The sequence below is a fragment of the Hypanus sabinus genome, chromosome 3 (genome assembly GCF_030144855.1).
Source record: "Hypanus sabinus isolate sHypSab1 chromosome 3, sHypSab1.hap1, whole genome shotgun sequence".
NCBI classification, from domain to species: domain Eukaryota; kingdom Metazoa; phylum Chordata; class Chondrichthyes; order Myliobatiformes; family Dasyatidae; genus Hypanus; species Hypanus sabinus.
This window is the reverse complement of record NC_082708.1, coordinates 10,368,453-10,381,116: the sequence shown is the minus strand read 5'-3', so window position 1 is coordinate 10,381,116 and position 12,664 is coordinate 10,368,453. Positions and strand designations below refer to the sequence as shown.

At 44.6% G+C, this 12,664-nt stretch overlaps 1 protein-coding gene across 1 annotated transcript in view; it reads right to left on the bottom strand.

Annotated features, from left to right (window-relative positions):
• capn5a (calpain 5a) overlaps window positions 1-12,664 on the bottom strand; it is a 150,212-nt gene that overhangs the window by 77,149 nt on the left and 60,399 nt on the right. Inside the window, exon 3 of the mRNA XM_059963728.1 lies at window positions 3,954-4,085. Within this exon, the coding sequence (XP_059819711.1) occupies window positions 3,954-4,085 (132 nt within the window). The remainder of the gene's footprint in view (window positions 1-3,953; window positions 4,086-12,664) is intronic.

Here is a 12,664-nt window from a genome sequence, read left to right as displayed (position 1 = left end):
CTGGTCCAGGTGACTTGTCTACCTTCAGACCTTTCAGTTTCCCAAGACCTTCTCCCTAGTAATGGTAACTTTACACATTTGATGACCTCTGACACATAGAACTTCCACTGCTAGTGTCTTCCACAATGAATACTTATTCAGTTTGTCTGCCATTTCCATGACCCCATTTCTACCTCTCCAGCATCATTTTCCAGCAGTCTGATATCCACTCTCACCTCTCTTTTACACTTTATGTATCTTTATTTACACTTTATTATTGGCTAGCTTACTTTGTATTCCATCTTTACTTTCTTAATTGTTTTTCTAGTTGCCTTCCGTTGGTATTTGAAAGCTTCCCAATCCTCCAACTTCCCACTAATTTTTGGTCTATTATATGCCCTTTTGTTGGCTTTTATGCTGGCTTTGACTTCTCTTGTTAGCCACAGTTGTATCTTCTTGCCTTGAGAATACTCCTTCCTCTTTGAGACGTATATACCCTGTGCCTTCCAGATTGCTTCTGGAAATTCCAGCCATTGCTACTCTACCATCATCCCTGCCAGTATTCTTTTCCAATCAACTCTGGCCAACTCCTCTCTCATGCCCCTATAATTCCTTTTACTCCACTGTAATACTGATACATCCGACTTTAGCTTCTCCTCAAATTTCAGAGTGAATTCGATCATTTTATGATCACTTACTCCAAGGGTTCTTTTATCTTAAGCTCTTCATATAATGGTGGGTTAAAGTATAGGGGGAAAGTCGGGGTTTTTTTTGTTTTTTTATATATATAACACACAGAGTGGTGGGTGCCTGGAGTGCACTGCTTGGGTGGTGATAGAGGTAAATACATCAGTGACATTTAAGAGATTCGTAAGTAAGTACTTAGATGAAAATAAATTGCTAATAACCCTGATAGGTCAAACAAAATTGTTACAGAGACAGTAATGAAGAATCACACATCGGAGTGCAACAGTGTTCCTGAGTCCCCACCTAGCATAGCCAACAGTCATGAAAACCATCAGGAAGCTAATGGTATGATGAAGGAAGACCACCACCAAGACCAAAACCAAAATTGGTTTCTGGCCAAGGACAGACAGAGATGGAGAAACTTCACTGCTGCCCCAAATGCCTGCAGGTATAATGGGGAGTAAATAAGTTTAGGGCTGAGACCCTTCATCAATCTAGGATCTCATTCCAAACCCGCCGCATCCTTCCTTAATGGGGCATCCAGTACTACACACGATAATCAAAGTGTGGCCTAACTAAAGTTTCATGTGCCTCCAATATGACTTCTTAACTCTTATACTTAATAACCCAACCAATGCAGGTAAGTATGGCGTACACCTTCTTTACCACCCTTTCTACTAGCATGGCAACTGACAGGGAGAGTTCCAAAGGTTCATTACCTATCCTCTCCTCTGAATGGCCAACCCTTATTCTGACCCCTGGACCTGGACACTCCAACCAAGGGAAATATCAATTCTGCATCTACCCCGTAAGACTTTGTACCACAGAGAAGCCTGAATTGCTATGATACATCCATCATCTCTTAAGGTTTTGTTGGGCCCTTATCTAAGGCTTAGAGTCATTGAGTAATACAACATAGAAACTGGCTCATCAGCCCATGAAACCAAGATGTCCATCTAAGCCAGTACTGTAACTCTCCAAACCTTTGTCTCTGTATCAATCCAACTGCCTTTTAAAGATTGTACTCACCAACATCACTTCCTCTGGCAACTCAATCTATATATTCATCACTCTCTGCAAAGAGAAGTTGCCCCTAAAGTCCTTTTCCTTCTCACTTTAAAAGTGCACCTTCTAGTTCTTGATTCCCCAACCCTGGAAAAAGGGCCACATGCCCTATCTATGCTCACTCATAAACCTTTGCAAGGTCACCCTTCCGTCTCCTATTCTCCAAGGAATGAAGTTCTCCCCTGTCCAACCTCCTCCTGTAACTCAGGCCCTCAGGTCCCGGTGGCATCTTCGTAGTTCTTCTTTGCACTCTTGCTGGCTCAAGTATGTCTTTTTTTATAACAGGGTGACCAAAACTGGAATTAATACTCCAGGTGAGATATCACCAGCATCTTAACTTAAACACAAGAGATTCTGCAGATGCAGGAACTCTTGAGCAACACACACAATATGCTCAGCAGGCCAGACAGCATCTATGGAGGGGAATAAACAGTCGACATTTCAGGCCAAAACCCTTCATCAGGTCTTGTATAACTGTAACATAATGCACCAGCTCCTATAGTTAATGCCCTGAGGCATGTTGCCAACATGCTACATGTCTTCTTCATGACCCTATCCACCTGTGACACCACTTTCAGGAGCGATTTTCTCGGACTCCTAATTACCTCTGGGTCTACAACACACCCCTGTAGCCCTACAGTTCACTGTGAAAGTTCAGGCCTGGTATGACTTCACAAATCATAACACCTCATACTTATCTAAACACTATTTGCCATTCCTTGGCCCACTTAACCAACTGAACAAGTTCCCCTTATAATTTTTAATAAACTTCATAGTTTACAACAATATTGATTTAGTGTCATCTGCAAACTTACTAAGCACACCTTGTACATTCTCATCCAAATCATTTATATAAACAATGATTAACAACAGTCCTTGCACTGACCCCTGTGGCACACCACCGGACACAGCTGCACAGCTTCAGAGTCTGGACTGTAGTCATCTTTGTTTTTACGTATTTATTCATGGATACAGCAAGCGCTTCTGGCCCGACAAGCCCACACCGCCCAATTACACTCATGTGACCTACCAGCATGTACATCTTTGAATGTGGAGGTCAACCGGAGCACCCAGAGGAAACCCACACAGACATCCAATTAAAGGTAGACAGTACAGCACAGTACGCACCCTTCAGCCCATCTTGTTGTGCCGCCTAATGTCAATTTAACCTTTCCCTCCTATCCTTCATTTGTTATGCGCCGTCATATAACAGAGGCAATCGTGATCTTTCTGTGACCATGATTGCCCCTGCCAAATTTTTCTACTGAAGTTATGCTCTGTTGCCGTTGCCTTATTATGGGCAGTGCCTTTACAAGATGGGTGACCCCAGTCATTATCAATACTCTTCAGAGACCATCACATAACCAGGACCTGTGAGATACACCAGCCGCTCATACGACCATCTGCCACCTGCTCCCATGGTTTCACGTGACCCTGACTGGAAGAATTTATTTAACTCTTACATCCATCTCACAACAATCTTTGTGTTATGACTCCGTTGCAATGTACAGACATGTGAATTTAAAAGTCTAAAGGCTTGTAGAAAGAAGCTGTCCCATAGCCTGTTGGTCCTGGCTTTAATGCTGCGGTCCCGCTTGCCAGATGGAAGCGGCTGAAACAGATGATGGCTGGGGTGACTGGTGTCCCCGATGATCTTTCAGGTCTTCTTTCTGCACCTACAGCTATAAATGTCTTCAGTGGAGAGAAGTTCACATCCACAGGTGTGCTGTGCTGTCCGTACCATCCTGTATGGCTATATGGTCTGATTGGGGGGCTAAACAGGTGCTACATCTTGCCCAAGGGTGACCTACAGGCTAGCGGAGGGAAGGAGCACCTTACACCTCCTTTGGGAAAGACCCATCTCCACCCCACCACTCTTCTCTCCCTTGCAGTCATCCTTTTTTCTTCCATCCAATGAATGACTCCAGTGCATCTGCCTCTACCATCAGTCCTTGGCAGTCTGTTCCACCCATGCATTCACTATCCTCTGTATAAGGAAACTATCTCTGACATCACTCCTATACTTTCCTCCAATCCTCTTAAAATTATGCTCCCTCATATTAGCCATTTCTGCTATGGGACAAGTGTCGGGCTGACCACTCAGTCCATGCCTTTTATCATCTTGTACACTCCTATCAAGTCGCTCCAAAGAGGAAACCCCTTGGGCTGCTCAAGCTCTCCTAAGGAGAGGAACAATGGGAGAGATTTATAGAGACACGTACCTTTTGCCACAAGGCGTCCCTCGAGGCCAAGCAGGAGCAGGCTGCCACAAACCAACAGTTCCCCAGCTGGCCTTGGTTGAGGTCATGGGCACTCATTCCGTCCACAAAGAGGTGAGGGCTGTTGCAGATTTCCTGTGGTGGTGAGAGCATAATCAGATTCCATTTATTTCATCGGCTATACAGTGGAACAGTGTGGCAATTGTGTTACCAACCGACACCACCTAAGAATATGATAGGGATATCCCACAAGCATCATAACACATTCCAGCACCAACATAGCATGCCCACCACCATGCTCAACAGAACAACAGAAGCAACAACAACAGCAGGAACAGAGCCACAGCAACAAAACAAGCTCCATTCCCGTAATCGGAAGGAAATATTGAGGGGGGGGGGGGGGATATCAGAAGTAATCTTTTTCCCCCGCACTGAGCGGTAGGTGCATGGAATACACTCCGGAGTGGTGGTGGTAGAGGGAGATATTATAGGGGCATTTAAGAAACTCTTAAGATAGACGGTGTAAAAATGGAGAGCTATGCAGGATTAGATCTCAGATTAGGTTAAAAGGCTGGGACAACATTGTGGGTCAAAAGGCCTGTAATGTTCTATGTTCTATTGGCTGTCCACTCAATCTATGCCTCTTATTATCTGTGTACAGTTATCGTCTTGCCTTTCATCCTCTTACACTCCAAAGGGAAAAGCCCAGGCTCGCTCAGCCTTTCTTCATAAGTCGTGCGCTTCAATCCAGGCAGCATACTGGCATTCTCCTCTGCAGCACTGGGTACATCAGCAGTGGAACGCACAACCGTGCAAAGGTGGAAAATGTAAAAGGGTGCAAGTCTTTTTCCCAGGGTAAAAATTAGTGGCTATACTGTGTGCTCAGCCCATTGCTCATACACAATTGCAGGGCCTAAACCCCTGAGCAGTCTCATTGTCTATTTTGCCGGTGGTGGGGCTCATCACCAACAACAGATATTGGAGCAGAATTAGGCCACTCGGCTCATCGAGTCTGCTCTGGCATTTGATCATCTGAGGCACCCTACAGAGAGGTGCTGTAAAAGCTCGAGGCCTGGAAAACTCTCTCTCAGTGTCAGCAGGACAGAAGACACAGTCATCGACTTCAGGAAAATCCGCACCACCTACAGCTCTCTTTATACCAGCAGATCAGCAGTGGAAACTGCAAGCAGTTTTGTACGCTTGGGAGTGCACATCTCGTACAACCTCTTCTGATCCCTGATCGCATCCTCCGGAGTCAGGAAAGCACGCCAATGCGTTTACTTTCTGAGGAAGTCGAAGAGAGCTGGACTTTGCACATCCGTACTCCAGGCCTTCTACAGATGTGAGGTTGAAAGCATCTTAACACACTGCATCATTGCGTGGAATGAAAACTGCACTGTGGCTGATAGCAGGGCTCTACAACAGGAAGTTAAAACTGCTCAACACAACACCAGCACCAGCCTAACCACCAAGGACATACATATAGAAAGGGCAAGTAATTTCAGAATCAAATTTAATATCACTTGCATGCATCATGAAATTTGTTCTTAAGCAGCAGTGCATTGCACTACATAATAAAAACTGTAAATTACAGTAAGATATATGTATATATTTTAAAAGTTAAATAAGTAGTGCAAAAATCTGCAGTAAGGTAGTGTTCACGGGTTCAATGTCTGTTCAGAAATCAGATGGCAGAGGGGAAGAAGCTGTTCCCGGATCGTTGAGTGTGTCTCTTCAGGCTTCTGTACCTCCTGCCTGACGGTAGCAACGAGAGGAGGGTATATCCTGGGTGATGCGGGTCCTTAATGTTGGATGCTGCCGTTTTGAGGCATCACTCCTTGTAGATGTTTCAGATGTTGGGGAGGCTGGTGCCCAGGATAAAGCTGACTGAGCTTTCAGTTTTCTCCAGTTTATTTCAATCCTGTGCATTGCTCCGCAACACCCCTCCCATATCAGACAATGATGTAGCCAGTTAGAATGCTCACCATCAGATCATGAAGGATCCCACCCACCCTAATTATGGGCTGTGGGTCCAACTTCCATCAGGGAGCAGGCTGCACAACATCCACACCAGGACAACTACACCCCAACACCTTGATCAACTAACCCACCACCACCACCATCGTGATGCAACTACAATCAATGTATGTAAATAAATCAATCAAGTTACTTGGACATTGTGATTTATAGGATTGCTTTTATATTTATATTTATTGCATTCTTTATGTTTATTGTGTTTTTTTTATGCCGCATTGGATCCAGAGTAACAATTATTTCTTTCTCCTTTACACTCACGAAGAATGACAATAAACAATCTTGACTCTTCAATCTGGATTTAAACAAGCACCAAACACAGTTTATTTCATTAACGTTCTTGACGGAAGGAAGACTGTTTTCTTAGCACAATGTGGTCGGTCAGTGTCTCCTTAACATGAGGCACACAGTTCACAGGAAGTTAAATGGCAGTTTAGGGTAATAGATCAAAAGTTGTTATCGCTGCCTTCACTATGTAAGTGTACACTTCTGTGAGAGTTGGAGTATAATCCACATTGTCAAAATCTCCATTATAACTAGGATGTTTCACCCTGGGATCTGCAAACACACACCCCACCCTTGGCCAGAGCACTCACTGTATTACAATAGAATGTGTGACTTACACAATGACTCACAGCTTGGCCAGGAGTCTTGTGGTTACCAGTCTGGTAGAGAATCAGAGAAGTGTACAGTGTAGCGCAAGTAAACTCAGCAAGTCAGCCAGCATCTACGGAAAGGAATAAACAGCCAACATTTGGGGACAAGACCCCTCGTCAGGACCCTGCTGAGTTCCTCCAGCATTTTGTATAAGTTACTCTTGGGTTTCCAGCACCTGCAGAATCTCATGTTAACTGCAAAACTCAGCAGCACTGAAACACGCCCTTCAGTCCATCTCAATCGTGCTGGCTGCGGTACCTACCTACACCAATCCTCTTTGCTGCACAAGGCTCTCTATAACATTATCTATATAACTTAGAATACTACAGGACAGTACAGGCCCTTCAGCCCACAGTGTCGTGCCAAACTTATAACCTACCTTCTGATCAATCTAACCCTCCATTTTCCTATCATCCAGAGTCCCTTATGTATCTGCCTGTACGATCATAATATTGCTCTATATTAATGCAAAGTTGTGCCCCTCCCCACACAAACAACACCCCCTCTGCTCAGTTCATAAAGGCCACCGCGTTCCACCTCGGCATCAACCTGTGTTGGTACTGGGTTTGCTGATTGCAGAGTTTTAAATGCAAAGTGAAGACCTTAAGCCCTATCTGATACAAATGCCTACAAGTACCCTCACTAAAGGGAGATTATACTGTAGCTACCAAATTCTCAGACTAGTTCACTTCCCTGTTTATAACCACCTTTCTCTCGATGTCAGCAAAACCAAAGACTAGAGGAGGAGGGACCGGAGGTCCGTGAGCCAGTCCTCATTAGGAGATCCGAGGTGGGGACTATCAGTACATTTAAATTCCTTCGGAGGATCTGTCCTGGGCTAGCTTGTAAGTACCTTTACAAAGAAGGCATGCTAGTACCTCTAATTACTTAAGAGGTCTGTGTAAACACCATCAAGGTTCACCATCCAGGCCATGCTCTCTTCTCACTGCTACCATTAGGTCCCACACCACCAGGTTCAGGGACAGATAGTACCCTTTAACCATCAGGCTTCTGAACCAGCATGAATAACTTCACTCACCTCAACTCTGAACTGATTCTACAGCCTCACTTTTTCTAGACTCTGCAACTCACGTTCTCAGTATTATTTTTATTTACATAATTTGTCTTTTTGGCACGATGGCTGTTTTTCAGTCTTTGTTGTTTATGGTTGGGGTGGGGGAAATTCTATTGTACTTCTTTACTGCTGTACTCCAAGCAGTAATAGCGTAGAAGTTAGCGCAATGCTCTTACATCTCAGCCCGTCGGACTTCGGAATTCAATCCTGGCACCCTGTCAGGAGTCTGCACAGCTTCCCCACGGAATACATGGGTTTTCTCCCTGGAGCTCCAGTTTCGTCCAACAGTCCAAAGGCCTACTGGGCAGTTAAGTAGTTATTGTAAATTGTCTTGTGATAAGGTGAGGGTCAAAATGGGGATGATGGGGCAGCGCTGCTTGAATGGCTAGAAGGGCCTACTCCACACTGTATTGCTAAATAAATTATTTTCCTACAAATGCCTGCAAAAAAATGAATCTCAAGGTCCTTTATGGTAACATATACACACTTTGATAGTAAATTTACTTCGACTTTCACTTTGAAATTAGCTGCTCCCAAATGCAGCAGAGACCATTACAAACATAACTAACAAATAATATACAATTTACACAACAAAATATACAGAGAAGAGAAACTGGTAGGGATGGAGGAAGGGGAAAGAAAATTCTTTTAAATGTCAAGCTGTCCACAGGAAGGAAACAGTGGAGGGGAGCAGAGACAGATTCATATCCCAGTTTACACTGGAATGCTGGAAGTTGCAACCAAATAGTTTCCCATCATTACCATAATCTCTGCTGTATATGCTACACTTCTAGTTGTCACCCACCAGCCTTCAGAAATACATTTTGACCTTTGAACCTCGTTTTTCAACCTCCCACGCAGACTCATTTGATGCTACACTTTGTGTCAACTCTCAGAGGGCTTGACAATCAAAACAGAAATCATAGCCAAATTCAGGAGTAGCAACAATGGGACCAAGTTTTGCCTACAGTAAACTTGAACAACAACATGAAGGACCATGCTACATTGGAGCAGAAATAGGCCATTCAGCCCATCGTCTTCTCCACCATTCTATCATGGCTGATTTACTATCTCTCCCAACCCCAATTCTCCTGCATTCTCCCCGTAACCTTTGACGCCCTTACTAATTAAGAACCAATCAACCCCCTCATGTCAACCAGACAATTATTATTTAGATGTAGGTCTAGTGATTATATTTTAGCTAAGACACCAAGCAAATCCCCTTGTCAATACTAGTTTGAAAGAAAAATAAAACACAAGGAAATTGAAGCAGGACCACATCTCTCTGCACTTCCATTCAAAGAGACTACAGCTATTCTTCCAATGGCTTTATCTCCACTTTGATCCCAGTTTCCCATCACTCCGTCCATCACAAAAGGCAATCTTCCCTAACAGCTACCCATTTTAATTCTACTTCCCATTCCAATATGTGGACCATGACCGCCTCTTCTGCCACGATGAGGCTACTTTCAGGTTGGGGAAGCAACACATCATATTCCATCTGGGTAGCCACCAACCTGATAACATGAACATCGTTTTCCCTAACTTCTGGTAATTTTTCCCTCTCCTCTCTTTTTCCATTCCTCATTTTAGCTCCTCCCTTCTCACCTGGTTTCCCCCTTCCTTCCCTTTCTCCCTTGGTCCACTCTCCTCTCCTATCAGACTCCTTCTTCTCCAGCTCTTTACTTTTCCCACCTACTACCTCCCAGCTTCCTACTTCAGTCTTCCTCCCCCGCTCACCTACCTTCCTCCCCTCACCTGGTTTCACCTATCACCTGCCAGCTTGAACCCCTTCCCCAACCCAACATCCCCACCAACTTCTTATTCTGGCATCATCCCCCTTTCCTTTCCAGCTCCAATGAAGAACCCGAACCCTAAATTCCAACTGCGTGTTCCTCTCCATCAACGCCGCCTAACCTGTTGAGTCCCACCGGCAGTTTGTATGTGTTGCTCTGGACTGTAATATTTAAGAAAGGATGTGCTGGCATTGGCGAGAGCCAGAATTCACAGAAAGTTGATGAGAATGATCCTGGGACTGAAAAGGTTAACATAAGAAGAGCATTTGATGGTTCTGTGCCTGTACTCACTGGAGGGGGGAAAGGCCTAGATTGAGTAGATAGAGAAAATGTTCCCATCTAAAGATGAGGGCCGGGGGCACAGCCTCAGAACGACCCTTTAGAACAGAGATGAAGAGGAATTTCTTTAGCCAGGGTGGCAAATCTGTGGAATGTATTGCCACAAGCAGTTGCAAAGGTCCAAATCTTGAGAATATTTAAAGTGGAGGTTGGTGGGTTCTTGATTAGTCAAGGCATAGAAGGCTACAGGGAGAAGGGAGGAAAATGGGGTTGAGAGGGATAATAAATCAGCCAAGATCAAATGTAGTAGAAGGCTCGATGGGTCCAATGGCCTAATACTGCTTCAATGTCTTATGGTCTTATTATATTGGGTTTACTGACATTGCAGCACCCCCTTTGAAGACTACACATCATCAGCCTGAATTTCGGATTTTACTTTTTTTTTAAGAGGAGTGGAACGTTTCTCACCCAGAGGGTAGTAGCGATTTTAACTGGTTGCATCCTGCTCTGGTACAGTCATTTGAATGTATAGAAGTGCAAGAAGCTACAGAGAGTAGTGGACTCTGCCTAACACATCGCAGGAACATCCTTTCACACCACTGCAAGTGTCTACAGGGGGCACTGACACAAAAAGGTAACATCCACCATCCGGGACATGGCAACTTCTCAAGCTCCCATCAGGCAGTAAGGACAGAAACCTGAGGTCCCACACCAGCAGGTTCACACCAACAGCTACTTCATTTCAACCATTTGCTTCTTGAACCTACTGGCAAAACCCTAATCACTACACTATGACAGTTTTTATCATTTTGCACTTAAATGGACTTCTAAAAAATCTAATTGTGCTCTTTTTTGTAAAGATATTTTTTCTTGTGAATGCTGCTTACATGATGCAACGTGCCTGCGATGCTGCTACGAGAAGGTTTTTCATTGAACCTGTACATGCATTTTCTTATAATAAGCTCAACATTGATCCTTCGACATAGTGATAGTTGGGAAACCCAGCACAGTTAAACATACTTGGATTTCCAAAAATGAAATGCTACCATGGACCTGTGTCTGTACTGTAGTGCCCTATAAACAGGATTAGAGCATCTCCTCCAGATGAGCTATTGGTCCCCTGGATGGATTTGGTGATGGTGATCTAACAGGGAGGGGCAGCTTAACTACAAGAATGACACACAAATTCATGAAGCGCTCCGTATTTCTTGGGCGCCACCCTAGTGTAGCAGTTGGCGTGACGCTATGACAGCGCGGAGCGTTCCAGAGCTCAGAGTTAAATTCCGGTGCCATTATGCAAGGACTCCCTGTATGTCCTCCCTGTGGACTGTGTGGGCTTCTTCAGGCGCTCCGCTTTCCTCCCCAAAGTCCAAAAACGTACTGAGTAGCTAACTGGTTATTGTAAATTGTCCCGTGATTAGGGTAGACTTAATCCAGGTTGTGGCGTTGCTCTCAAAGAGCTGGAAGGGCCTATTCCACACCGGATCAAAAAAAAAGTCACAGGTTGTGCAGCTATGAGCTCAGTAGCATTAGACTGGAAAGCTCTTTTTAGGCAGAGACTGTGATGGATGTTCACTTTATAGTGCCCAAGAGGCTTGTCGCCAGACTCAGTTTTCCAGCACAGCTGCACGACCTTTCCAAAGGGTCAGAGCTGGTGGTGATAAAGCTTTTAACAAATGATCTCTGCTCAGCTTTTTGTTCATGCCTCCTGTCAGCAATGTGTAAATTCCAAGCTGCAACCTGGTTGAAGTTGGAGACAAGAGTTTCACAAAGCAAAGAGGCCAGGAGACATCTTGACTCCGTTAGCCAAATGCAAGACTATGGGGTTATGTCACTCGGCACATCAAAGATGGTTACAAGTTGGGATATTTGTGAACTCAGAGGATAAGCATTAATTGTGGATGCTAGGAATCTCTCACCATAAGCTTTTCAGACCATCTGTGCGAGTTACTTTGTCCCAGCAAAAGTATCAGGAAAACATAGAACATAGAATAGTACAGCACATAACAGGCCCTTCGACCCACAATGTTGTGCCGACCCTCAAACCCTGCCTCCCATATAACCCCCCACCTTAAATTCCTCCATATACCTGTCTAGTAGTCTCTTAAACTTCACTAGTGTATCTGCCTCCACCACTGACTCAGGCAGTGCATTCCACGCACCAACCACTCTCTGAGTGAACAACCTTCCTCTAATATCCCCCTTGAAATTCCCTCCCCTTACCTTAAAGCCATGTCCTCTTGTACTGAGCAGTGGTGCCCTGGGGAAGAGGCGCTGGCTGTCCACTCTGTCTATTCCTCTTAATATCTTGTACACCTTTATCATGTCTCCTCTCACCCTCCTCCTCTCCAAAGAGGAAAGCCCGAGCTCCCTTAATCTCTGATCATAATCCATACTCTCTAAACCAGGCAGCATCCTGGTAAATCTCCTCTGTACCCTTTCCAATGCTTCCACATCCTTCCTATAGTGAGGCGACCAGAACTGGACACAGTACTCCAAGTGTGGCCTAACTAGAGTTTTATACAGCTGCATCATTACATCACGTCTCTTAAACTCTATCCCTCGACTTATAAAAGCTAACACCCTATAAGCTTTCTTAACTACCTTATCTACCTGTGAGGCAACTTTCAGGGATCTGTGGACATATATCCCCAGATCCCTCTGCTCCTCCACACTACTAAGTATCCTACCATTTACTTTGTACTCTGCCTTGGAGATTGTCCTTCCAAAATGTACTACCTCACACTTCTCCGGGTTGAACTCCATCTGCCACTTCTCAGCCCACTTCTGCATCCTATCAATGTCTCTCTGCAATCTTCGACAATCCTCTACACTATCTACAACACCACTGACCTTTGTGTCATCTGCAATCT